Raw genomic sequence first — 26,454 nt, 5'->3', positions numbered from 1 at the left:
AAATAATCTCCTTTTAAACTGTCAGTGTCCAAGCTGCATGTGCCAGTGCGAGGCAAGTCCCTTACAAAAGCTCCAGAGTCCAGATTAATCTCAGGGTGGAGCGACCGGCACATCTGATAGGGTGAGTCTGAGGGTTCCATTATGCTGGCGGTGTGAAAGTGCTTACAGTCTCCCTCCAGCATTCTCATCAAGGCCATTGCAGGGGAGAAGAATGTGCCTCAGTTAGAGCATAGAAATTCTGAGTGGAATGGCTGCACTAGGCCAGACGCCTCAGAAGGGTGGGGGTGGGGCTTTGAGTGAGGCAGCATGAGTGACACAGAATCCCACTCTCCTCTCCTCACACCACATGATGTACAGTCATGGGATAACCCTTGCTGCAGGACCCTTCATCAAATCACATGCATGGGGACAATTTCATTAGCGGCAGAATTAGACTCACTGCCTTGGATGGGCCTAATTGATAAATATGATTTACCCAATGGGTAATAAATAAGTCTATCAACACAGAAATGATAAAAAGGGTTCAGAGGGGCACATGCCATTGAATGACAGACCTGGTAGAATAAACAGACATCATGCTTACAACAGTATCACCCAGTGATAGTAGCCTGTACAGACAGTGAGTTAATGGACCATAGAGGACCTTCGGTCTACAAAAGATACTGCCTTATATATAATTCTGTATAGGAATAACAAGGCACATGTATCACTCTTGGTATACAATTAATTAAATTAAGGTCATGGGTTACTTGTTAACATCTACACCACATTTGCAATGGCTTTTGTTTAAGATTAACAGTCATATCATTGGTGCTATCGTTTTTAAATGATACATAGTCAGGCGCCAGTCTAGGCTACACTGAATCAGGATTAGGGAGAGAGCACTCTGTTTGGGTTTTAGTAAAGCTCGAGCATTTAATAATCCGTGGAAGCAATACCACGACACTGGCCAGATGCTACAGTGTATCATATAATAGCACTGGCTAGGCCTACCTCTACAGAAGATACATTTATTGTAGTGGATTAATCAATTATGTTTTGGTACAACTGCTGATTTTTTGTGGCGTAGGCTATTAACATGAGTTTGGTAGCCTATTCAATTGTTTTATTCACATGGCAATTATTGTATTAGTTATAAAAGTATGAAATAATATTATTCTTTGTCCCAAAGCATTCTTTGACATGTCAAGAGATGGGCTTACTTTTGCAACAACGCAATTAAAGCTAGTTTCAGTATATTTTAATGATGTAAACGCTTTAACAAGATTTGGTTTTTTACTGTCTATGGATTTGGTCCCTGACAACCAAACTTGAGCGTTGCTTTAACCTGTGCACACAAACCAGATACAGACCAATCAAAATAAGAGCTTCGCGTGTCACATGAAGCAACAGCCAATCATTTACTCTTGCCTCCAAGGTGCAGTCCTGTGTTTTAATATAGGGACTCATATTAAAGGGGCATTTTGGCACACAATGCAACCACAATATTACTTTTTGTAACATTTTCGTCGGTTTATTCGAGGAATACGTTTTGTTGAATCTTAACGCACAGTCGTAAATTCCTGTGAATTAATAGTATATAAGGAAATATCGTTGTGCATCAACGCGCCGCCTCGAAACGTAGCCTACCTTCTGACTGACCCGTCTCTACGATGAGCAGATCAGATAGCCCGCTGTCAGGAAAACTGTGTTTTTGTTGATGACATCTTCGGCCGCGCTGGAGCGACCTACAATTTACTAGCATTACATGGACATTTGATTTATCATCCCATTTGGATTTAGACAGCATTGGAATAATGGGGAGACTGCGGTACTGCCTCTTAGTTTTTTTGTTACCCGTGGTGTTTTGTGTAGATTTCCGAGAGGGATCTACACAATCTTCACAGTCATCTTTTTTCGCGAAGAGTTCCCAAATGGGACAGCACCACATTGCAAGAAGATCACTTGGGCACAAAGTTAATAGGAGAAGCACCGATGAAAGAGAAGACACCTGTAATGCTCTTCAGGGATACCAGACCAAGTTAGCCGACAATACTCACAACGTAAGTCACTGAATTGCTCATGCACCTGTGAAATCTTCACACATAGCCCATTTTTGTCTATTGTTGTCCTCTAGACTTAGCTTAGGCCTATTTCTTTTTCCCAAAGGTAGAAATACGATAGGCTACGATACTTATTATATTGTACAAGTGTATAGGAAGAATTAGCTCAACTTTGTTTCCCCTCTTCTTAAAACAGACAAAGTTTAAATGCCTATATAATGCCTTATAATAGCCTAAATATAGCCTACAGTTCACTAATAAAGAGCCAAAACGTTTGGTCGGGTTTTACATGAGTCAGTGTAAGAAATAAAGTGTTGTTGTTGACATCCTCTTTAGGGGTAGCACAATCCCACACGCAGTCCATGGCTTAAGGGCGACTCAGATGGTTCAAACTCACTGCACTGGATAAACTTGTGTAACAACATACAGAACAGGCCTCCTGTCACGGGGTGGAGAATTGATCTAGAGCTTTCAGCCAGCAGCTAAGTCTGGCTGTCCTCTTGCCTATTATTCCACTATTGCCTTAACTGAATTCTGGAAAATACTTTGGCCTGCACGTTAAAAGTCATTATCCAATGTAGTGAGAATAGGTGTCAGATCATTCTTCATTAATTTAAAGATACTATTTTCTCTGATCCTCCCCTTATGTGGTTTCGAGTGGTTTGAGCATATTCTGCCAGTCATTCCTTATGCAGTGTGTGTATGGTGGTGTGGGACAAATTAGAGCAGACCTGCTTTAGGAGATTAGAGGATTTAAGTGTTTTATTCAGGGTAACAGATGCAGTGAGTGCACAGAGAAATTGAAAGTATTTTGGTCATGTCACGTTTCGGTAAGAAAACACAGAGTCAATGAAATACTTCTCAAGCACATGCATGCCTTAGGAGATCATTAAAAAGCTATATTGTGTGTGGAATGCAAATATTCTTTCTACCAAGATGCTCGTTGGAGTGCAATATATGGACAAAATCTTGTCTTAAAGCCATTTGTAATAATAAGGCATGAAATAGATATAGGGGCCCTTGTTGTGTATACAAATATTTGTCCAGCAAGATTCTCACTTGGACAAACTCAAATTAAAATGTTTTTAAAAATAAGACGTGAATGTAGTGTGTTGCCATATCTTTATATTTTAAAATGACTGTCTCCAATGAGCTGTTGTAATGAGACAGGTTCATGAAAATGTAAATAGCTTTTTTAACACCTACATATACTTCCTCATATTATGTTTTGGCAAAGGTCTCCAGCTAATGTTTTGAAGTATATTTTAGCTCAGTATTAAAGACAGAAATGGAATATAATTATTTTGTTGACTTCCTCATGGGAAGGATTTTAAAAAACAACTTGATACTGGTTGTCATGGACATGACATGACCAGTTTTTCACTCATAAACCATGTTGGAAACTTGAAGGTATGGGAGTTGAGAAGTAGTTTAATTAATGTGAAGTTAAACATTCCCGCCAAATTCTCTTTTCAGTCTAAAATAACAAAGATCATAGCCCACAGCCATTACTCGGCAAGGGATTCACTCAAAAGGGTACTTTGTTGTACTTCGAATGCTGATTTTACTAGTGCCTCCGATGAAAGGTATATTTCTCAAATCTTGCAGTTGTCTAATAAATGACGCATGTAATGTGTGAACACTAAAAATAGCATATTATGACCATTTGCATGTTTTAGTTTGTGCCTGTATTTCAGTATTGAAATTTGCAGAAGTTCCTTTTTGATCTTGTGCCAAATACTGATCAGGGGGCAACATCCGCTGGCATTTCCTGTAAAACCTTCCTGTCATGCATCCAGAAGTGTAAAATAAGTGTCAACATTTCTCAAGTATGCATAAAAATGCTTTATATCCATACTATGTATTAACACTTTTATTTTCATTTTCTGTAGTATTCTTTCAACGATCTGAGTGGCTCTGTGTCCCTTGCTTGGGTTGGCGATGGAACTGGGGTAAGTTCTCACTCTGTGGTTCACACTTTCCTGTTTGTTCATTGCAGCTCTGTCTCACTGAGACACGCACCTGCAGCTTCTATAGCAGTCTACTAAGCTTCCTCAGCTCTGAATTTGACATGGAGCCCACTCTGCCATTCTTTAAGAATGTCTTAGGTCTGCTGTTGGTGAACAGCCCTTATTTGTCCCTTACTTGTCCCTTACATGTGACTGTAATTGGAGCATTTCCTTACAGGCACAGTGTTCTCAAGTGATCCTACACATTTATTCTGTGTCCTGGACTTTTTAGAGTGAAGCATTTACCAGTCTTCGCTAATTGGGCTCTTTGCATGAGAGTCAAGATATTCAGATTTTGCAGTGAAACTACAGTGGGGTGTAAAGTCGACCCTCTCATTCACACCTGCAATCATATTGGCCCCAGTATTGAACAGGTTTGCCAACTCTGTGTCTTGCAGGCCCTCAATGCTCTTAATGCTCTCCCATGTGAAATGTAGCGCCTATGTGTTTTTTCACCAAATAGTGCTTCAAACAGTGACATCATAAGACAGGGTTGGCTTGATTCAATTGGGAAATCACAAGATCACCAAGATGATGTTGGTTGGTGCATCTCATTCAAAGGCTGTATTGTGTTGTGAACAGCCCGTGTTAAAAGATAGCCATAAAAAGCTAGTGGATAAATGGAGGACTGTCACACAGTCAGAATAAGTCAGGTAATAGTGATCTATTACTATATGACACCTATTATCAAAAAGGTGTGGCATGATGGGGAGATATAGTTTTACTTTTTCTTTGAAAAGTCTGACTCCATATCCCAGATGCCCTTGTGCTGTTCTGTGGGAGCACCAAGCATAACAACCTTGGCCTAGCAATGACTCTCAAGGCTCCACTAACTGCTAGTGTGCTCAAAGGCAGTCACTTTGTATGCTAAGTGGGTAATATTTGGTTCTCATTTATTTTTTTTGGGTCAAGCACTGTTTTTCTGAATAACTGTACGACTGATTTTGCCATGGTCATAAATGCGTGCAGTGTGTAACATTGAGGCCACAGGTGAGGAGATGGCAGGGAGTTGTCAACAGACAAGCTGAGGCAGCTAGCCTAGCGCAGCCTTGGAGAGCTGTGTGAGCAGCCTCAGCTCTGACTACTGCCGTTTCCTCCTTTGTGAACTCCTTATTGTAAGGGAACCGGTTTTGTGCCTTCAGTAAAACAAGCGACTTCACTGAACCGAACAAACTCTTGAGGAGCACTACACTAAAACACTAGGACCACTAAAACGTCTGGAAAAATGTGCTCTAGTGACATTACAAGCCAAGCATCCCCTTCCACTGTTTTGCCTTTATGCATTGGTGCTTTTCCTTCCATGTGTTAGTACTGCTAATAGAATACAGTGAATACAAACGTTCACCACTGAAGAGCAGCACACTGAGAGTAGCCCTGAAACAAAGTTTTGGTCAACGTGACCTTCGTCAGGAAGTGAATAAAGACTAGCCATGTTTGGCATAGTTTATACCACTTTGATTATTCCCAAGAGATGGGCTCTACCCCCTGCAGAGTTAGTAAGAGGAAGGCAAGAGAGCCTTTACCACGAAAAATGTCTGTGTTCTCAGGGATATCGAGGGAGTTTTGATCTGTGCAGACAGATGAAGGAAGGGAATGCGTTCCCCTTTACAAATGAAAAAATTATGGTGGCTGCACATGTGGATTTTCTGCTTTCAGAAATGAAGAAATATGAAGGTTCCCCGTGTGGTTTTTCTGCCTTTAGCTTTCCGCTGATTTGATAGGCATTCCACTCTCTTGATGGCTCTGATCAAACCTTGTGTATTGTCCTAAAGATACTCGACCACTACTGTGTAGGATGCTAGACACACTCGTATTTTCTATTTCTTGTAGGGAGTTAGCAGACTGGCTTTAAGCAGTGCCACTACCATAGAGCGCATCCCTAGGGGCAGACATGATTTCACCCACAGGCATCGCACCACTGGGAGAAAATTCATAAACCTTCTACTGAGATGACATCATTGTTTCCGGAAGGTTCTGTAATCCTTGTCTGAATGGTGCTGTTTGTCCTCTCCACTATACAGGTTGTCCTGGCTCTGACAACATTTCAGGTTCCATTATTCATGCTAAGGTTTGGTCAGTCCAAACTATACAGAAGGTAATGAACATTTCTTTTCTGTCTCATTTTAGTGATGAGTGGTTTTATGTTATGCTTATGTTTCAATAATGATACTTTCAACTTGTTTGTTTTAGTCTATTTTGGTTTATGGTATTTGGTTCTTCTGTCTGCTCCTGTACTAGTGAGAACTATGGAAAATCCTTCCAGGATGTCACAGACCTCATCAACAACACCTTCATTCAAACAGAGTTTGGCATCGCTATAGGTCCTGAAAATTGTGGGAAGGTGAGGATGATGTTGTAGGCACATAAACTATGGTGTTTATTTGCAACATTTCAGTTCAAATATTTATACACATTTCAACATTTCACAATAGATTGACATCAGTTATTGGTACATGCAAAAATATGTAGTCAAAAGATTTAATTTGTTTATTCAAACCATATGTAAACCATGATGTGGTCATCTGTGTGAAGCTGAGTTGAAGTTTGTGAATACCTGGTTCATTTTCCCACTGTGTTTGCTCAGGTGATTCTCACTGGGGATGTGTCGGGAACTTCAGGGTCAAGGATTTTCCTCTCATCAGACTCTGGAAACAGCTTCAGTCATGTTGACCTGCCCTTCCATCCCATGGTGCAGATCATGTACAACCCACATGATCCCAATGTTCTAGTTGTCATAAGCAACAAGGTAGCGCTTCACCCACACCTGTCTAAATAGTGGAATTCCCTCATACAGGCATCAGTTGACTCAAACATAACAACATCTGAACTCTGTCAGTTATGTTTAATGATTGTTTAATGGGAGATAATCAGTCACGGTCCCTATCTAAATGATGTTACTGCACATTTTATTGCTAAGTAGTTGACACATGCTAAAGTTGTAGACTTTGTGTAGAAAGCAGTGAAGCTGAATACTAATTTGTAGTTTCTGTGAGTGTGTGTAGGTTTATTAAATCAGTGTGATATGTCATGTAGGTGGCCTAATAACATCATCATGTTTTTCAGCATGACCTGTGGTTGTCAGAAAACTTTGGTTCAAACTGGAGGATGATCCATTCAACTGTCTGCCTCATGAAATGGTAAGATCCAGAAAGCCTGCTGCAGTTGACCATCACTGCTAATTTTCAGTGGTGATACAAGCATGTCACATAAAGCCCAGATCACTCTGTGTCAGCTCTTTACTGGATTAGCCACTGACCAAAATCCTATTCTGAAGAATGCTCAGTGGAACGAACCTTGACAAAATGTGGAAATTGGGTTTGTTCTTGACTGTCAAATAAACCTTCTAGCAGAGCCTGGCCCCATTTCTCTATTTATGTTCTGTGCGGGTTGATATGACTGCAATGTTTTCTCAGGCATATTTATAGACACATAGTGAAACTCGCTCCTTTTGAATGCTTGCTGTATCACACTTAGAACCCTTAGCCTGTGGGAAATTGGGTCAGACAACGCCATAACTAGGGTGGGAGTTCCTGGACCAAACAAAGGTGTGAGTTTCAGTAGGGCAAGGTTGCACAAACACCCATGTGATAAACAGCTCACGTGACAGACAGCGCTCAGGACACAGACTCCAGAGTGAGCCGCTGAAAGTTCCTCTTAGGTTAGAGGGAAGTAAATAGTGAGACATTTGTTTTTACTGCAAGAGGCATTTTTGCGGGAGGGGAAATGCAGCACAAAATTCTAAAATACCCACTTTCGTCTAATTAATGTGTATTTTTGTGTGTGTCCGTACTGACATGAGTGTTTTTACTTACAATGATCAAATTACTGAAAAATTCAGATACTATCAGATTAAGCACATTTCTCATATTTGATAGTCTTCACATTTCTCATATTTGATAGTCTCTCTCTCATCATGTTGATTTATACTGTCAGCTGAACCCAGAGCCATATAGAATTTGTTATTTATGTATATACTCTTTAACACTCTTACATCTTGTTCATTCTTCAAGGGGGATTGACAAGACCCTGTTCTTTACCACAAATCTCAACGGATCTTGCTGTGAGTGAGATGAAAAGTGTAATGAATTCACATATGCGTAGTTTCTTCCATGTTGTTAAAATTACTGCAGTTCTCAGAGGAAAAGTGGTGGTTGGTATATGCCAGTCCTTGAAAGAGCACAGTATTATTTAAATACAAGCAATAGTTCTTGTGGTTGTTACTCAAAGTTGTTTTGCACTGTTGAGATAACTTTGTCTCTCTGTCTCTGTCTGTCTCTCTCTCTCTCTCTCTCTCTCTGTGTGTGTGTGTCTCTCTCTCTCTTTCTCTCCTCAGATGACCGAGGAATGCTTGTGCTGAAAAAGACGTCAGATTACGGGAAAACTAGTAAGACCATTGCCGAGAAGATCTACTCCTTTGGAATTGGTGGACGCTTCCTGTTTGCCTCTGTCATGACTGGAAGTGTAAGTTCCGTATAGTTGTGCCAGTGCATGCATTGTGACTTTGTAACCATGTGTGTCATTAGTATTTAGACAAAATCACATTTACATTTGTCACAGTGTGATTATTATGCCCATAGCTGATTGGTTTGTGTGTGCATTAAGTAGTTGTGGGTTCAATTCCCGGCTGCCACTGTTGTACCCTTGAGCAATGCACTTAAACCCAAGTTGCTCTAGGGAGAATGGCCCTTGTAATAATTGTATATTATCATATGTAATTCGCTTTGGATAAAAGCGTGAGCCAGATAAATAAGTAAAAAAAAAACTAAGGATATGTTTTAATGGTTACTGTATGTCCCACAGACCAACATGCGAATGATCTACGTGTCATTAGACCAAGGAGAGGTGTGGAATATGGCCCAGCTTCCTGCTGTGGGCCATGAACAGTTCTACTCTATTCTGGCGGCAAACAACGACATGGTCTTCATGCACGTGGATGAACCGGGTGGTCAGTCTTCACTTTCCTTCTTCTTCTGGAATATTCTTTTTGTTTCTACATTGTATCATGCGTATCATAAATAAAGTGCTCTCTTTTTTTCCCTCAGACACAGGCTATGGCACCATCTATGTGTCAGATGACCGGGGCACGGTGTACTCCAAATCTCTAGAGCGCCACCTGTACACCACCACAGGGGGCGAGACTGACTTCACCAACGTCACCTCCCTCCGCGGAGTCTTCATCACCAGCGTTCTGGCTGAGGGTAGGACTGCTTATCTTAAGATGGAGGACTAATGATCTGTTTAAGGAAACTCTCAGCCCCACTGCTTGTTTGTACTCAAGGATGACTGTCCATCAGATAAACGGACCTGTGCTTGACGTTGTATGCCTTTTTTCTACCAGTTTCTTTTCACATGACGCAACATTTTTTACGAATGGCAGAATGTTTACCAGGACCCATGTTAGAAGGTCCCATGGTGGCCCTTGTAATGACCTATGCTAGAATGTGACAGAACAAGTATAGCAGAGGGAGTTCTGTTAAGTCATTGCAAGCCAGTGCTGTGTCATATTGTGACATTGAGTGATTATACACAATATAATAATGTTTATCCTCATTATCAACTGTTAATGTGTGTGAGTCAGGCCCAAACAGTTTATATTTTATACAGTTCAGCAGATGTGTTTTGTTTGGTTAAACTTAGGCATGACACTTAAACGTGTAATGTGTAGATGGCGTATTGTCAGATGCATGTAATGCCTGTTTTCCTGTGTCCTGTAGATGGGTCTGTGCAAAGTGTCATGTCCTTTGACCAGGGAGGAGAGTGGGTTCCCATCCAGAAACCTCTAAACAGTCAGTGTGACTCAACTGCTGCAGACAAGGAGAAGGTAAGGCGCCCTACGGTTACGCTCCATTCAGGGTGTTGCTCTTTAAAAGATAGATGTTTGACATATTATGGCAATATTATGGCCAGCACTTGTTCTCCTGTCTGTGTGCTACATAGCACATTTGCGTTCGTACAAGTGATTTGACCCTGAGCGGTATCTCATCCTGCAGTGCAGCCTACACATCCATGCGTCATACAGCACCTCCATGAAGCTGAATGTGCCTATGCTGCCCCTCTCCGAGCCCAATGCAGTGGGACTCATCCTGGCTCACGGTACGAAACTTCACCAAACTGAACACCACACTCACTCTTCCTGTTATACTACTCAGTCAGTTGGCCACTCGTTTTACAAACCTGTTAGTCTACATCGTTAATGTATTACCCAGCTCCAGTCTTATCAAGAGTTTACCTTTTCCTAAACAAACAAGGTGGAATGTATTTGAATTCGTGCTTATCTTTATTACACTGTGTGAGTGTGTGTTAGTTCATCCTGGACAGTTTCATTTCTTCTGACTGGTTGCAGGCAGTGTGGGCGATGCCATCTCCGTGATGACGCCGGATGTGTATGTGTCGGATGACGGCGGGTACTCGTGGCAGAAGGCGCTGAAAGGCCCCCACCACTACTCCATCTTGGACTCGGGGGGCCTGCTGGTGGCTGTTGAGCACAGTAACGAGCCCATCTCCACCGTCAAGTGAGCACCAGCCTAAAAGTTTACTGTGACAGACGATTTCCACAAACAATCAGCCTCTGACACTGAGAACTAGACTGCAGATGGTTGTAATTAATTTGAAGACTACACAAACATTGTGCAGAATTATTAAAGATATAAGAAAAGGACACGCATGAAGTAGGAAAATAAACAGAACTGAACACATCAAAGGATTCAAAGGACACCATACTAAATATAACCTCTTAGATTATCCACGAAAGATATACAAATGTGTCTGTTTATTCTGAAGTCGTTATTCTGTTACGTCTGACTTAACTAACACTATTGTATGAGTGTGTATGTATGTGCATGTGTAACATCCTAACTCGTGTGCATCTGTGTTTTATTTTCTGCAGGTTCTCTACTGATGAAGGTCAATGCTGGCATGTGTACAACTTCACCACTGACCCAATTTACTTCACTGGCTTGGCGTCGGAGCCTGGAGCACGCTCCATGAATGTCAGCATCTGGGGTTACCGAGACTCTTTCCTCAGCCAGTACTGGGTCTCCATCACCATCGACTTCAGGGAGCTTCTGACACGGGACTGTACGTTAGCACTGCCTGATTCCAAGCTAATGCCATATCTCTCTGTCAACTGTGCACACATGTCTATATAAATAAATAAATAAAGCTTCAAATGTTCAATTATATAATGTTTATTTGTAGTATAAATAATATAAAGAAGAGCTTTATTTGTATTATTAGTAATGGTTGCTTTACAGAAGTCTGACTCCTTTTTTGTTTCATCATCCAGGTCAGGATAATGACTATGTGCAGTGGCTGGCTCACTCTGATGACATCAGCGATCCCAATGATGGATGCATGCTGGGGTACAAGGAGAAGTTCCTGAGGCTGCGTAAAGACTCAGTCTGCTGGAATGGACGGGACTACACAGTCAACAAAGAGCACACGCCCTGTCCCTGCACTCTGGATGACTTCCTCTGGTAGGCCCCTTACGCAAACCCACCACCACCCCCACACTGACCTCGAATGTCACCCTGTCCTCATCCTTGGCTAAAATTGTCAATCATGTGTCATTTCTGTTTGATGATTGAATTCTCATTGCCACTGAATTTGGTAACTTGATTATGTATTTTGACAACATTTTAATCTATGTTACCTGTGTTCTCAGTTGTTAATGTGCAGTGTCTCTTTCATAGTGACTTTGGCTACTACCGTGCAGAAAATAGCTCGGAGTGCGTGGAGCAACCTGACCTCAAAGGCCATGTACTGGAGTTCTGCCTCCATGGCAAGAAAGAACAGCTGCAGACCAGTGGGTAAGACTTCCTCCTCTTAACCTTGATGTCTACAAAGCCACAGCTACCGGATCTCCATCTGCTTTATCTACAGGAAATGAGTGGGAGGAGAGTTGCTGGTCAAATCCGACGAATATCACACTTATGTGGGCCTTAGATTCCTGTGCGTAAGACCATTGCAGGCACGGAAAGGGTATCAGAAAGGGTAGCTTAATGTGCTCAAAAGGTTAAATCTTAACTGAAGGTAGGAAATAAAACTTGAGGTCAGATACTGTAGCTCCTATGGTTACCACTGGTGGAACAAGAGTAAGAGTAGATAGCCGATGGAGTGGAGGACTGATTGCCGTATCTTTGTTAGAGAGGAGCCATGTTCTTCTATAACACATATTTGGAATACGGGTTCCATTCATCTTTCCGTATTTGTACTGGTTAATCGTTAACTCCAAATGTTGGATGACCTCCGTGTATCTTTTATTATGTCTCCAGCTACCGGAAAATTCCAGGTGATAAGTGTGAGGGGGGAAAACAGCCGGAGCGAAAGGAGATTGACCTGAGCAAGAACTGTGTCAGTAACCTCATAGACCCAGAGCTGCTGGTGAGTCTATGCAGGCTTCTCGGGCTTTATTATAAAATACAATTTTCAAATTGTAAAAGTTAAGTGTTTTCTGTATTGATCTCATTGCCTGTATTGTCTATATTGTCATTTTATCCCCCTTGCCCAGGGACCACAGATGTAAATTAGCCATATAGCTAACTCTGCAGGACCTGAACTGTACATGGCCCCTGACAAAATTAATGTCAAATAATGGACTTTGTTAAGAGATTAGTGTCTGTCTCCCTCACTTTATCCCGTAACAGAAGGACATCCACCCCTCCAGCTCTGCTCCCATCATCGCCACTGTTATTGTCATTCTGGTGATCAGCATTGCAGCTGGAGTTCTCTTTGTGAAGAAATATGTCTGTGGAGGAAGGTGAGCCTGCCATACCTGATTATAAAGTCACCAATCACCTCATGAGCTATGTGAAACATGCAGACACCTTAGACCCTCAAGTAAAAAGTCTTTAAAGCTTAGAGGCTTTCAGATGAATAAAAGTTCAGATTGCATATCAAATATAGGTTGTGGACATTTTTGAGTATGCAAGTGTGAGTCCTTTCTGTGTGCATAATGCAATAGTTGATCTATTTACTTGATATAAATACAAAATAAAAGTAGGTCGCTATTTCATAATGTTTATGTAAGGTCCCATCAATTAAAGTTGTCTTGGTCAATACATGTTAGGAGTGTGCCATGCGTTTTGACAACAGGAGTTACTTTGTTCCCCACAGGTTCCTGGTACACAGGTACTCTGTCCTGCAACACAATGCAGAGGTCAATGGCATTGAGGGTGTGGATGAGCCATTGGACACCAATGTGGCAGCACCTGCCAAGATTGAGTTCCACGATGACTCAGATGAGGTAGGACTCTTATGAACACATTTAACCTCACTCTCTTTACAGCTGTGACAAAAAATCAACTGTGCTGTAACCATCACAGTTTTGATCAACAGCATTAAACTTAGCCATACATTTAACAGGTCTATAACTTGTGTCTTAATGACCCTGTATCCATCACTATGTATTTGCTTGCCTTTTGTAATGTATATTTATTGATTATTCACTATTGTACTATATGTATTCAGGACCTTCTGGAATGAGGAGATCTCGGTTTGCTGCAGGAATCTGAGAGACGTTTGGTGTCTCATCTCATCACAGTGCAAGGCTACTCTCTCCTCTTCGAGCACACTGTCATTTCTTGCAGATCTAGCCTTCATTAACCCTCATCACCCACTTCCTGCTTTGATGCTGATGGATAGGATGCCTCCATTTGCACGGCGCTCAACAAGACGGTATCCATGTGAACCTTGTAGTGACAGGTGTAGTAACTGTAGGCTGAGCAACAGGAGCATATTTCAGTGGTAAGCGTTCAGCGCGCAAAGTCTTACCTGTCTTATAACATACAATGCTCTGGCCATTAAATAGCCTTAGTTGCTGAAATGGCCTTAAATTAAACAAACAAACAAACTTACCTGTTTTATCTTTATGATCACTTTTTGGACAGCAGTTGTAAAAACATCAATTTGGCATGGGAAGTCATTTGGTCTGGCAAATTGTTAGGTACTATTGCAGATTCATCTTTATACAAAAACGTGTGTTCATGGGTGCAGATAAACTAATTTGTTAGAGGCAGTCTTTCTTTTTACCTTCTTGTCAACCTCAAAAGTAGTTTTCTCTAGGGGTCCTTACATACATATTTACATTTACTTCCTTATAATCCACCAATAATATGGAAAAAAATTATATTTTTTCCTCCTCTGTGAATTGATTTGAATATTTTAAGAGATTTCTTTATTTTGGTTTAATATTTATTTTGGATTAACATCTAGGAACTTCCAACTTCTTACCTAACTACTTACATAGAATAAGTGTTTAGACAGCCATATTTCTAATGTAATAAGCAATACAGTGCTTAGATACAGTGTATCAGCAAAGCAAGCTTACCAAGCTGGATTTGGTCAGTTGTTGTCAAAAGACATAACTGGGAATAATTTGATACTGTTTGTGGCTGCACAAATGTATGTAAGACCCCGTAAGGAGAGTATTTTCAAAGGGTATTGGCTAGAATTTAGGCACTTGATTGGGCCTCATTTTGTAAAATGCAATCTTGTCTTCTATTAGAGAGAATACATTTGAAGGAAACCTGAGTAAAGGAATGTAATGGAATACTTTTAATTGATAGGGTGTGTTTATATTCATAAAGAAGTGTGGCGTTTTTTGTAGAGGGCATCATTGTTTTAAATTCTAACAAAACATTGTCATTAACAGCAATTTTGCACCATAATGGTTGATCAGACAGCACAATAGCTGTTGAGCTGCACAATAGATGTTTGTTAGGTGAGCCATTTCTCATACTTTTTTTTTTCCCCACTTTGTTTCCATTAAAAAAAATGGCAGAAAGTGCATGTACACATTTTGATGTATCTTGTAATGTTCCTTCTACATTTTGAGATATAGTTTAGTATATTGTGTCCCCCAATTGAACTACATGTTAAAGTCTTCCTTACAATTCCTTCCCATGCCTAGTCTATTTTTTCATTGTTTGAAATGGAATCAAACACATGAATAGTCATTTAGGCTAGTGATTAATGTGACTTAGATACTCCAGTAGAGAATTTCCCTGTCAGCTTTTATTAATGTATGTTAAGACCTCCAGTGCAAAAAAAGCTCTGCCTCCACTGCACAGGTTTATACTGCAGATCATATACATTTTCCTGACGAGGGAATACCCACTGCAAGTATGTACACACTACTGTCTGGATATGTTCAAACAAGTGCCTAACATGGAGGTATAGTTTGTGCCTTCACAAGTGGTGTAAAGCTCATGTTAAATAATTGATTATGGGTATCAGGTCTTTGTGCCCATCCCTTGTATTCAGTTTCCAATGGAACTTGTCTTGTTTGTCACACATACTGTAGAGGGCTTTGCGTTTAAAGCTAAGACCAGTACCTCATTTGGTCTGCCTCACTGAGTTTCCTTGTAAATATTGGCCAACCCAACGTCATACGACTACTGCAATTTTAAACAGTTACCTGAGAACTGGGCTTGGCTTTGTAAACCCAAGAAGCAATGGTCATGTCATCAAAGATGGCTTCTCGTCTGCCATTTTAAAAGCAATATTTTCTGACTGCCATTTACCCAATTTATAACAGTGGCAGCCTAGAGATCTGATAAGATGAACATAAGCTAATCGAGTTGTAGCTCCATGGTTTCCTAGTGACAAACCAGTTTATGTCCCATTATTTGCACAATAGGTCCGGTTGAAATGATTGCTGTTGGTGTGTTGAGCTAAAGGGTACATATACAAGATCCTCCTAATTTAACTGGATTCTAAAGTGTGGTGGTTGTATTGCGGTTTCGAATCAATGTACATAGCATTAAATGTGACAGCTCTGTAAATATTCAGCTGCTCCAACTTTGTATCAGCTGCTCTTGTTCTGTATATTGAAAAGAATTTGCTTTGGTTGAAGAAAAAAAATAAATAATGTGTCCCTTTTGTGCTGATTTTGCTTTTGTGTCTCAAAATAATGTTTGTCTTGATCTTTTTCAAAACAAAATTGAGTATAATTGTAGTCACATGAAAGTGTTATTTATTTTTAACTATGCCAAGTCTTTGAGGAGTGTTTAATATTGTTGCGCTCACAAATGTACAATTTACATATTGAAATGCAAACCATTCTTGGTTATCTGTTTTACATAACATGTTACAGTATTCATACTCGGTACAGAAAGTTACCTTCTGCGTCAAAATATTCACTCCCCTTCTGTACTACTGGAATATGTTTTTCAGTCATAGTCTGTGCAACGTCTTGTAATTCTGCATCTGAAAAAGTAACCCTGTCCCAGACCTCTCCATCTTCAGAATAATCATCAACATCATCTTCCTCCTCTAACTCCACTGACTTTACAATAGTTAAAGTCTTATCTTTGTGATGTGTGGGCACCATGCTATTCAAATGGTCTGTTGACTGTTGTGGGGTCCCAAGAGAAATAGCAGTAGAGCTTTTACTGTCCACTTTAATCATTCCTTGGCTTTGACTAGCCACCAGGGCTCCTGTGGTTCCTAAGGGAAGTGTAATCGGGGTGCTGTTCCTGGGCAGTAACCTGGGCTGAACCTTAGTCCCGTCTGCAAGAGATGGTTGCTGTTGTTTAGCCAACACCATGTTATCTTGCTTCAGCTTCCGCTCTAGGCTCGGAGTGAATTTACTGCGGAGTATTCTGGAAATTTCATCTGGAGTGACTGAGAAGCCCTCAGCGAGCCGCTCTATGGTCCACTCCTCTGGAGACTCCCGTTTTAGAAACCTGGTGAAAAAAAGCATAGCATGCAAGTGTTCAGGAGGTCACTAAAATGGTGATGTTTTGTGCAGTACAGAGAACATGGAGAAACATTATGGTATATTTATGTATCCATTTCACATTATTCCTGTAAGTACAAGTGTCGGACCTGATCTGTTCAATTGCTTCCCATGTGAGTGTCCTTATTGGGGCTCCATTTGGCCTCAACTGCCTATGGATCTTGTGGAATTTCAAGGTTTTCATTATTTTCTTCTCCTCTCTGTAAGCAAATACCATACCATCAGACATACTATGGAATTAAAGCATCCACAGCCTATATAAAACAATATTCCTTACAGTTATTAGATTTGACTAATATACTTACTTGATCACTGCCTCAATCTGTGCATCCATATCATCCAGACCAAAATCCTCCTTATTAATCTCCTGCTTTCGTGTATATCTGTGATTTGAGGCATAACTTCTCTGACTCCATACACGCAAATCATGCTGGGCCAGCCTTGAGGTACACACTGGCATTTTAAGTGGGACATTGCCGAGCTTGAAGGCCACAAAGCGAAACACTCTTGTAGGCATGGCCATTGTTGTACATCAGCTGGAACCCCGTGGGCCGGAAGGGTGTGATTTATACCTAACACTGAAATAAATGAAAGTTTGTACACTCTAGCATTCCGTTTTCATCGACACAGGTTTAACAAACACCTGAAGCACTGTCTGGCTTTCAGGTGACAGGATGCTGAACTATTGAACTACTTTGCTATTATAGTAAAAAGCTGTTGTTATAACATTGCCTTAATGTATTTGACGTTATACTTTGCATGGCCTTACTCTGTTTGGCCTAAATTAACGTACGCAACGTACCTGTGTGTTATTATCCATACAACACGCTAAGCGAGGTAACGAGGACGGTAAGGATTGCAAAAAAAAAAAAAAAAGATCAAGACGTTGAAATCTCGTTAGACTAACCAGAACATAAATGATTATCAATTGGCTATTCTGATATCAGGGGAAGTTAAGAGGTAAACCATAGACAGTAAAAGAAACGCATGGGTTAGGAAATACCAAAACTCATTTTTGTTACGTACTTCCGACTTTTGTGGAAATACGTTACACTTCGGGGCGGGGCCTTTACGGTTTATGGGCGGAGCAACTTGGTCAGAAAAAGAAGCAGAAGTATCCTGGAAGAAACCTTTGCCACAGCATCAAATAATTTGTCATTCCTCATGATCTCTGCACATACAAGTGGGCCTTAGGTTATACGTTTATCGCGCAGACTCTACATCCAACATATTCACTGAATGTTTAAAATACACAATGTGAACAATGTTGTCTGACATATTTTTCCGCAAATAGATTAATAATATAACTAATGTTTTTACGTTAGATTATATCTTATTTAACTGGACCAAAGGCTGTAATCTGCGTCTCTAGCAGTTGAACTCAAGTTGACGACAACGAAATGCGTTACATAGTTGCAACAGTTGTGTGGAACATTTTGTATCTGTGTGAACTTGGAACACTGTATCAACTCCCTTGAGGTAGTTTGAGTGTTGTGCATTGTGCCATCCGTCTTCTATTTCAGGTCAGTCTTCGACAGTCACGTGACTGCCAAGCCTGCCCCTTTGTTGGCTGGGTTTCTTATTAGCGCCATTTTCTCTGCACACTCTGATGATTGGGTTTTTGAGATCTACGCTGGAGCCAATCAGAGGATAACCGGACAGTAGAGAAACGGTAAAGGGTGCATGGCTTGAAAGGGATGGTAGCTGACAACACGGATTGGTTTGTCATTGACCAACCAAATTACTAATTCTGCAAAATACAGAAATTGAAACGGTAACGTGAGACGAATACAACCTCGGCGTGCTAGACCAACACAGGCGTTGAAAGTGAAGCCCACTGAAATGCCATGGGTTAGCAAGCAAGTTAGCTGTAAATTACAAGGTAGCTAGCTAGTTAGCTAGACGTGTCGTTGTTCCTTTGTTTGGGGGGGAACGAACGGGTAATGTTGAGCCGTACTAAACTGAGGTCCCATATCGAGCTAACCGTTTATCAGTTGGGTTTAGACAGATCTCCGCGCTGATGTTAGCCAAGCTGACGATAACATACCCATCGTTCTTTTTCTACAGCTAAGTCTAACGATATTCGAAGGTATGGTTGTGTTGTTTCCCAACAAAAAGGCACTAGCAGCTAGTTTTTCATCTAACAGTTACTGGTAGATGTGGCCTTACGCGGCAGCCCCAACATTCCCTCAGTCATACCAAAAGGATAATCTTTGTAACTTCCCAGGAAACATAACGAACGTAATGCTAGATGATGAAGATAGCAATATTACCTAGAACTAACTTACGTGATTTCTTGGAAATAATAAATCGCAAGATTCCAAGTATTGTCAGTGTTGACGTACTTCGTCCAACCATGCTAACTAGCAATGCTATCATTGTATGTTAGCTATTAGCTAGAACTAGCTGCTACTTTCAGCTACACGCCTGAGTTGAAACTGCTATTGTTGGGTTCCTTTGATTCAAGTTTCTTTACAAGTATCTTTATGGGGTGATGGAATTTCCATGGTGACTTGTAATAATTCTCAGCTTGTTAGTAGGCAGTTGCTACCTTAATTGTACCATTTGTGGAGGTAGTTGACTGACGTAAGCTACCAGGTGCAGTGTGGTGGCTTTCTAGTGTTGAGTTGTTGTGATCATCGGGTGAAGTAAAGGCCTTTCATTTGACAGTGACATCAGGTTTCTCTGTCTGTCGGTGTCTGTCTGTTTCTCTCTTTCTCTCTCTCTCTCTCTCTCTCTCTCTCTCTCTCTCTGTCTCTCTCTCAACCGAAAACATTTATTGTACAGAAATGAAATGAGCTCGCATCTTTTGGACTAAATTAAACCTTCAAAAACTTAGTGTTTGGCTTTCTTGATGCTAGAACTCGCCTTTGCAATTGAATTTCACCTTCACACAGGTAGAGGAGAATCCAGACGTGCGGTGACATGGAGCAATACACTACCGCCAACACTGGGGAGCAGATCGTGGTGCAGGCAACTAATGGACAGATTCAGCAGCAGGTATGATAAAAGAAACTTGTTGAAGAGAAAGTAGTGTCAACAGCTACTCAGACAGCAGTATCTACTGAGTGTTTGCATTTTGAGTGTTGCTTGAGATTACTTGAGAGGCAACTGACAAACAGTGCTTTATTACTAGATGTTTCATCTGATTCTGCAAGTGTTTGAATGTGTTGGCGGTGTGATTTTTTTTTTTTTTTTTTTTTTTTTTTTAATTTTTATGGTGGCTCATGTACTCCTGTGGGCTGCACTGAGCTAACGTGCCATTGTCTGCAGGCACAGGGCACAGTGACTGCTGTGCAGCTGCAGACTGAGGCACCTGTGGCCACGGCGACAGGCCAGCAGGTGCAGACACTCCAGGTAGTGGTGTGAACTCTGACCTCCAGCTCTGCCTTTCTGCATGCACTCTCTGTATATGTGCTGTGAGCCAGACCAGCATGCTTCAGTATCCTGTCGTGACCCCACCACGAGGACATGGTCAGACATGCTGCCGAAAGAGAGCTATGTGAGCTTGATGCCATGTGGCTTCTCTTTTCACAAAGAGACTCTGAATTTAAAATTTTAACTCCTGTCACCAGTCCCAGACAATTGTGTAGTGAATTATGCACTCGCAGTGTTTCGGCATGCTTCTCCTCACCCTCTTGTGTGAAGTACATGGTATCCGTTCGACCTGCAGCATGGTCACTCATCTCATGGATCAAAATCTGTGTACGCCGCATCTGAACATGCTGCATGTGTGTGTGCTGTTGGGTCGCCATGTCTTGCACCATGTCTTATCATAGTTTTAGATGTACAGTACCGAATAGTCCTCTCTAAAGACAGGCCATCAAAATTCCGCCTGCCTGCCAGCTACTAGAGAAGCTCATTTAATTTCCAAGTGCTTTGAGACGTAAACATCTTTGGCACATTGAGACTGGATGTTTCCTGTAACAGCTGAAATTAGCCATTTTGAATTAGAATAAGCATCTTTTAAAAAAAGCTGTTTTTACCATCCATTCATGACCTCTAACTCCTACACGCAGGTGACGGGGCCTAGACTGAGCTGGTAACCCTGAGCCATAACGCATTACTCCGCTGTGTGTCTCTCGCTTTCACGTGGTGCCGCTGCTGCATGTGAAGTCAACCCACCACAGTGCACTGTCAGGTCCTCCTAACCTTCGTCAATGTCCCTCCTTGGCAGGTCCAAGCCCAGCCCCTGATGGTGCAGGTGAGTGGCGGGCAGCTCATCACCTCCTCTGGCCAGCCCATCATGGTGCAGGCCATGCCCGGAGGCCAGGGCCAGACCATCATGCAAGTCCCAGTGTCTGGAGCGCAGAGCCTGCAGCAGGTAAGCCAGTGGTCTGCCATTGGGTGCGTTCGTCTTCTGGTAGCTGCTTACAACGCTGCCTTAAAGCAGTGCATGCTGGACTTCATACAGTGCATTTTTCGCGTTGTGTGAATCCCAGGATGCATGGCTTTAAGCCAGCGCTGTCAGCGGCTACCAGAAGACGAGCGCGACCATTTTCTCCAGACCCCCAGCCTCTTGGCTGTCCCTCCTACTTTTCGGTTTCTGTCATTGGTCATCTTCCTCGCCTTGTAGATCCAGCTGGTGCAGCCGGGGCAGATTCAGCTGCAGGGAGGGCAGACGCTGCAGCTGCAGGGCCAGCAGGGTCAGGCACAGCAGATCATCATCCAGCAGCCACAGGCCGCCATCACTGCCGGCCAGAACCAGGTAAGGCTCGTTTTATTGTGTTTTAAGTCCCCAGCGTCGCCTTCCAGGCAGCACTGCATTGAAGGCACTAGGGTTAGGCAATGGTTAGGGTTGAGGTTATGGTTAGGTCCCTTGAAGTCGAAGGTCGCAGTGTTGCCTTGAAGTCGACGGTGGGGGCTTAAAACACCATCGAGCGTAAGGCTCACCCAGTCCTTCTTGGGAAACGCCAACCTGCTGTGATCAATGTTGTTGATCTTTAATGTCCTGTCTGAATCTGTATGTTCTTTCATTTTAAAGGGACAGCAGATCACTGTGCAGGGGCAGCAAGTGGCTCAGACGGCCGAGGGCCAAACCATTGTCTATCAGCCTGTTAACGCAGATGGCACCGTCCTGCAGCAAGGTATTTACATACAACGAGTTTTGTATATATTTTATAGTTTGTTTAATACTCAAATGATTGCTTTTGGTATTGTATTTTTTCTTTCAGAGTTTAGTGAAGGCTTTTAAAATCTTTTTTATTTTTTCTGCAGGGATGATCACCATCCCAGCAGGAACCCTGGCCGGCACACAGATTGTGCAAGCAGGGGGCGCCAACACCTCCACAACCAATAGTGGCCAGGGCACAGTCACAGTCACGCTGCCGGTCTCTGGCAACATGGTCAATGCGGGGGGGATGGTCATGGTAAGACCTTCCCATGAGGTACCTTGAATATTTTTACATATACATTTAGTAGTAATTCACCAAAACTGGGGATGACCTGGAGTGTAGCACAACAATGTAATACATAATCACTTAAAATCTCCTTTCTCTCTTTTCATGGTGTATATCTATCACTACTGGGTTTGGCCTGGGATCTTTAATTTTTAAATCTTTCATTTCCATGCAACATTTTTGTTTCTCATATTAATTATTTAATATCTTCTTCTCGTCACTCTTTTTACTACTTTCTTGTTAATTTCAGTGCTATTTTTAAGCTATCGGATTCTATTCAGTAAAGTAATCTCTTCTTTTCACTTCAAGTAACAGCCTCCTTTCATGACTTCTAGGTGTCACTGTCTCACACTGCCTTGTGACAGTGCCATTCCTTAAAAGCTCTAAACTCTAGAACATCTGATTAAGCATAAGTGAATTAAGCCAAACCTGTCTCTCCCTCTTTCTCTCTTCTGCTCTGTCCCTTGTCAGATGGTGCCTGGTGGTGGCGCAGTGCCAGCCATCCAGAGAATTCCCCTGCCAGGAGCAGAGATGCTAGAAGAGGAGCCTCTCTACGTCAATGCCAAGCAGTACCACCGCATCCTCAAGAGGCGGCAGGCCCGGGCCAAGCTGGAGGCTGAGGGAAAGATCCCCAAGGAGCGGCGGGTGAGTGTGAGTGGGCCTCTTAGGATGTGGGTGGCGACTATTGTCTGCACTGGGTGCTAGCTTAAATGGCTTAAATGGATCCCATTTCAGGATTCTGACTAATTATAAGCTTTGGCGTTCAGGTGTTCAGAATCACTCTTTTTTTTTTTTTTTTTTTTTTTTTTTTTTTTTCCTGGCAGTTTTGTGGAAATGCACTACTGCAGCATGTAGACTTTACACTGCCATATGTCCAAATTATGTATGTAATCACATTTATGCTTTCAATAGGAAACTTAAATTAATAGATCAACTGATGGCCTTTTTAAGCTAGCACTCATTACAATCTAGGTTATTTGAGTAGTCAACAATAAAAAAGAAAGTTGCCTGACCATTTTGATTATTCCTTTATAGTGCTAACTTTGGATGTGCAACTGTATACATCATTGTGTGTTTTCGTTCTCTTCCCCGACAGAAATATCTCCATGAATCACGCCACCGCCACGCCATGCAGCGCAAGCGAGGTGACGGCGGTAGATTCTTTTCGCCCAAGGACAAGGAGGAGATGGCCCTGGCCGCCTTGCAGGTGAGGCACCAGCGCAGGCAGCAGCAGACGAGCGGTGTGAAGCAGGAGCAGGATATACACAGAGCAGTGGAGTTCTGCTCGCAGTGGCTGCCTCAAGGCACCCCACCTCTGGCTTAGCTCTCCACCCCCTCCCTGCCCCCCATCCCCTCCCCCCACTGTGCTTAAGCCATGACATGCTGCCCAGAGTCTTTGCTCAGGCAGCATTCATGGGCGTGCAGCTATTTCTGTGGCTTGGAGAGATTTTTTTTTTTTTGTCTTTTTTTTTGTTTTGTTTCTTTTTTTAATTTACATTTTTTCAAAAGACTGTTTTGAGCACAGCACCACACTGGCATCAGCCGTGGGCCAGTAGGAGGTTCTGGGCGGATCCAGCCCCACGTCTCGTTAAGAACCTCCAACTCACTGCTATGCAGTCTGGCCCAAGGGTTATAACCTGCGTCGTCCAACTGTCTCTGGATCAGCTCCTCTTTACTCCAGGCACTTGAATCTACAGCCCCTGTTCAGAGAAGTCATGTTCACCTTGTAAGGTGACATTTAAATATAAAGTGTTGAATGTATCAGATAACCCATTCATTGTACACATAGTCTAGAGCAAGAATTAAACTGGAGTTTCCATGATTTTCCTGTTTTTAAAAATGATAAAATTGTATGTTAAATTCCTGTAAAATTCTTGTAAGACTCAGACCTTTGTCAGAAATTAGAGGGGTCATATTGTGTACATTCACTATTGAGGTTGTGGTTGATTTCTTAATTTAACTTAAGGTGCCAGCATTCCAGAGATCATAGAATGGCCACAGCCTTAACCACAGGCAGTGTCCGCTGCTTCGACGCTCTGCTGTTTTCACTCTTTGCTGCCAGTGCTGTTTGGGCACAGAGTTCTTTGCTCACGTTTGTTTTATAAAAGTTTTTGCTCTTGCTTTATTGTGTTTTTCCCCCCCAAATTATTGCATGTTCATATGGCGAAGTTGTAGGAAATTTTGATTGAGAATAACTGATTGCCTTCATCTAATCTCGTGCTTGTTTGTCATCTTACTCCTTTCTGTTACCATTCATTGGCACACATTTGCTATTCTGTCATTCCATGTTTTCATTTGACCTGTTTTTTTGTTGTTGTCATTAATTCATTAAATAAATGACAATACAGAACATGCCAACTTTCAACTTTTTTTCAAATCAGTAATTGGTTATTATCATTTAACAAGACTCTTTAAATTTCATATTCATGCTTTGTTGCTTTGCTTTAGCTTGGCTTCATTAATTCTCTCCCTGTCCTATGCCCTTTAGTCTGCAATGCTCACTGTTCTCCTGAGTTACGCTTTTATGTCCAAAAATACTCATATATTTTAAGATGCGACGCTAGTCATTGTCTGATTCAGACTTCAGTTTTTCCAGGATGTTTTGTTGGTGACTTGAAGTCATTGGTAAAAAAAGGACCAAATAGGCTATATTTAAATGCTAGGTTAAAAAAAAAATCTATTTGAGTGACCCATACTCGTTTTTGATTATTTTATCATAAGGACTTCATCAAATGGTGCTTATTTATGAAAACTGTACCTACCTCCCAAGATTGAATTCAACAAAGGGGACCCAAAAAATTAAAGAAAGAACTGAAACTCAAACCTGCATAACCATACGCCTATGTGAGCGTGGGTTAATTGTAATGATCAACTTGCTTCTTCCACCCACAGGAGCAGCAAGACTCGTCTTCCGCTGGAGATGAGACTGTGGCCCAGATGATCCGGGTCTCATAGGGAAACATCCATCAGTACAATACCATGAGTCTGCAAGTCTCTCATTACCTTGATGATCCCTCACCCTTCCTCCTTAAACATCCAATCAACTGAGAGCATCACTGCCACTCAACCAACCAACCAGCAAACAGCTCCTTGCTGATCTGGCTTTCTACATCATCTTCAGTGCGTATCAACAAGTCAGGCGTGTGTATCTTGGCTTCCCCCGTCTTCCTGAAGTGGTGTGGTTGTTACCCTCGACGGAGGGTATGTTACTCAGCCCCACTATGTCAACAGTGTACAGGTTACCCCTCAGGCTATCTCGCCTAAAAAGAGAAATTTCAGTTCTAGAAGGTCAAGAAGATGACCTCCATAAACAAGGTCACATGCTGTGACATGATGAAATCTGTTCCTAATTTAATGAGAACAACTACAGCCTTTAATTTGATGACATATACAGTAGGTTACCCTTTTATGACATGGTCCGCTGTAGACACTTGGCACAAGTTATGTGTTTGATTTGTAGCTTTTAAAAATGATTGACTGTAAAAAGGCTAAAAAAAATATATAATAATTTAGATTTTCCACACCGTTCTTTCACAGAGGTAGTGTCAAATAGCATTTATCGGGGCAACCGATGAACTTTCATGTACTAACTTCAAATAGTCCTTCCTGGCCCTCATCCTGCTTTGTTTGTACAGGTCTTGTTAACCGTAGAAATAAATGAGGTGACGAGGGTACCTCTTGGGATCCAGGTTCAGTACCTCATGGGGAGCAAGGACAGGCTCTCAGCTGTTGTGTGTGTGTGTGTGTACACTATTTCCTAAAACAGGAAAGACTTTTACACAAATATTTTGATTACAATTGTAGATGTGTAGGATATTAAAAATTTTTCTGTTTCATGTTTCTCATCAACTCCCCAGCCCCAACATGTGGCACTACGTGTCTTCCATGTTTTGTTAAAATTGTTTTTTTTATACTTATTTTGCAGGGCATCTATAAAAATATGGATGAGGGCAAATGAATTGATGCATATTTGTTAGGATTATGTTTTATGCTGTCTTTATATAATATATTTTAATTAAACGTCGTGTTCATGAAAGTCTTCTGTGTTGAGTTTTCACTTTTAAATTGAGTGCTCTCTTCTGGGAAATTAATGAGAATTTCACATGGAATATGTTCAAGATAAGATTTTAAGTAGTTCTGGTCCAGGAACTCCTTTTTTTAAGTAGTCTTAAAACTTCAGACAAGTTAAAAACCTCAGAAGTTACACATATAAATGCCTATATTAGGAATTATGTGAAATTGTATCAGTGTACAGTAGCCTACAC

The 26,454-nt window shown here is 41.6% G+C and overlaps 3 protein-coding genes across 16 annotated transcripts; 2 read left to right on the top strand and 1 right to left on the bottom strand.

The window, feature by feature from the left end:
- The first annotated feature begins 1,444 nt into the window (after positions 1-1,444).
- On the top strand, positions 1,445-15,931 carry sort1b (sortilin 1b). Its single transcript, XM_076276933.1, has 20 exons — positions 1,445-2,042; positions 3,935-3,994; positions 6,073-6,146; positions 6,290-6,392; positions 6,636-6,797; positions 7,115-7,188; positions 8,062-8,111; positions 8,385-8,512; positions 8,852-8,996; positions 9,094-9,249; positions 9,766-9,872; positions 10,042-10,144; positions 10,395-10,563; positions 10,938-11,128; positions 11,337-11,526; positions 11,743-11,859; positions 12,325-12,433; positions 12,697-12,809; positions 13,166-13,295; positions 13,520-15,931. The coding sequence occupies exons 1-20, from the start codon at positions 1,797-1,799 to the stop codon at positions 13,532-13,534; spliced, it is 2,442 nt and encodes an 813-aa protein (XP_076133048.1). The 5' UTR covers positions 1,445-1,796; the 3' UTR covers positions 13,535-15,931.
- A 71-nt stretch (positions 15,932-16,002) lies between these two features.
- On the bottom strand, positions 16,003-17,804 carry ngrn (neugrin, neurite outgrowth associated). Its single transcript, XM_076276934.1, has 4 exons — positions 17,593-17,804; positions 17,096-17,368; positions 16,880-16,990; positions 16,003-16,737 (listed from the first exon to the last, which is right to left on the bottom strand). Exons 2-4 carry the CDS (start codon positions 17,311-17,313, stop codon positions 16,149-16,151), a joined length of 918 nt encoding a protein of 305 aa, XP_076133049.1. The 5' UTR covers positions 17,314-17,368; positions 17,593-17,804; the 3' UTR covers positions 16,003-16,148.
- Positions 17,805-18,330: 526 nt separating this feature from the next.
- Positions 18,331-26,225, top strand: nfyal (nuclear transcription factor Y, alpha, like). Of its 14 annotated transcripts, none has more exons than XM_076275683.1 (10): positions 18,331-18,462; positions 19,688-19,790; positions 20,064-20,147; positions 20,968-21,114; positions 21,367-21,498; positions 21,775-21,877; positions 22,008-22,159; positions 22,661-22,834; positions 23,286-23,396; positions 25,082-26,225. In XM_076275683.1, the coding sequence occupies exons 2-10, from the start codon at positions 19,716-19,718 to the stop codon at positions 25,142-25,144; spliced, it is 1,041 nt and encodes a 346-aa protein (XP_076131798.1). In that variant the 5' UTR covers positions 18,331-18,462; positions 19,688-19,715; the 3' UTR covers positions 25,145-26,225. The 14 variants fall into 14 exon arrangements, with proteins under 14 accessions (XP_076131798.1, XP_076131794.1, XP_076131797.1 ...); XM_076275679.1 differs by having other exon boundaries at positions 22,008-22,177; positions 22,661-22,840; XM_076275682.1 differs by having other exon boundaries at positions 20,064-20,150.
- Positions 26,226-26,454: the final 229 nt, after the last annotated feature.

Source organism: Alosa pseudoharengus, unplaced genomic scaffold (assembly GCF_046254945.1).
Source record: "Alosa pseudoharengus isolate Yale_2024_CS ecotype anadromous, Long Island Sound unplaced genomic scaffold, YU_APseudo_1.1 YU_APseudo_1.1_scf_9, whole genome shotgun sequence".
In the NCBI taxonomy this organism is placed as follows: domain Eukaryota; kingdom Metazoa; phylum Chordata; class Actinopteri; order Clupeiformes; family Clupeidae; genus Alosa; species Alosa pseudoharengus.
The sequence above is the reverse complement of the archived record's forward strand: the minus strand, read 5'-3'. Positions and strand labels throughout refer to the sequence as shown.

Coding starts and splice junctions, on each gene's coding strand:
- ngrn (XM_076276934.1), bottom strand. CDS start 17,313: ATGGCCATGCCTACAAGAGTGTTTCGCTTTGTGGCCTTCAAGCTCGGC. Junction 16,991..17,095: donor CAGATTGAGGCAGTGATCAA/GTAAGTATATTA, acceptor ATTTGCTTACAG/AGAGGAGAAGAAAATAATGA. Junction 16,738..16,879: donor GAAGCAATTGAACAGATCAG/GTCCGACACTTG, acceptor TTTTTTCACCAG/GTTTCTAAAACGGGAGTCTC.
- nfyal (XM_076275675.1), top strand. CDS start 19,716: ATGGAGCAATACACTACCGCCAACACTGGGGAGCAGATCGTGGTGCAG. Junction 21,499..21,774: donor TCACTGCCGGCCAGAACCAG/GTAAGGCTCGTT, acceptor TTCATTTTAAAG/GGACAGCAGATCACTGTGCA. Junction 21,878..22,007: donor TGGCACCGTCCTGCAGCAAG/GTATTTACATAC, acceptor TTTTTTCTGCAG/GGATGATCACCATCCCAGCA.
- sort1b (XM_076276933.1), top strand. CDS start 1,797: ATGGGGAGACTGCGGTACTGCCTCTTAGTTTTTTTGTTACCCGTGGTG. Junction 6,393..6,635: donor GTCCTGAAAATTGTGGGAAG/GTGAGGATGATG, acceptor GTGTTTGCTCAG/GTGATTCTCACTGGGGATGT. Junction 7,189..8,061: donor ACTGTCTGCCTCATGAAATG/GTAAGATCCAGA, acceptor TCATTCTTCAAG/GGGGATTGACAAGACCCTGT.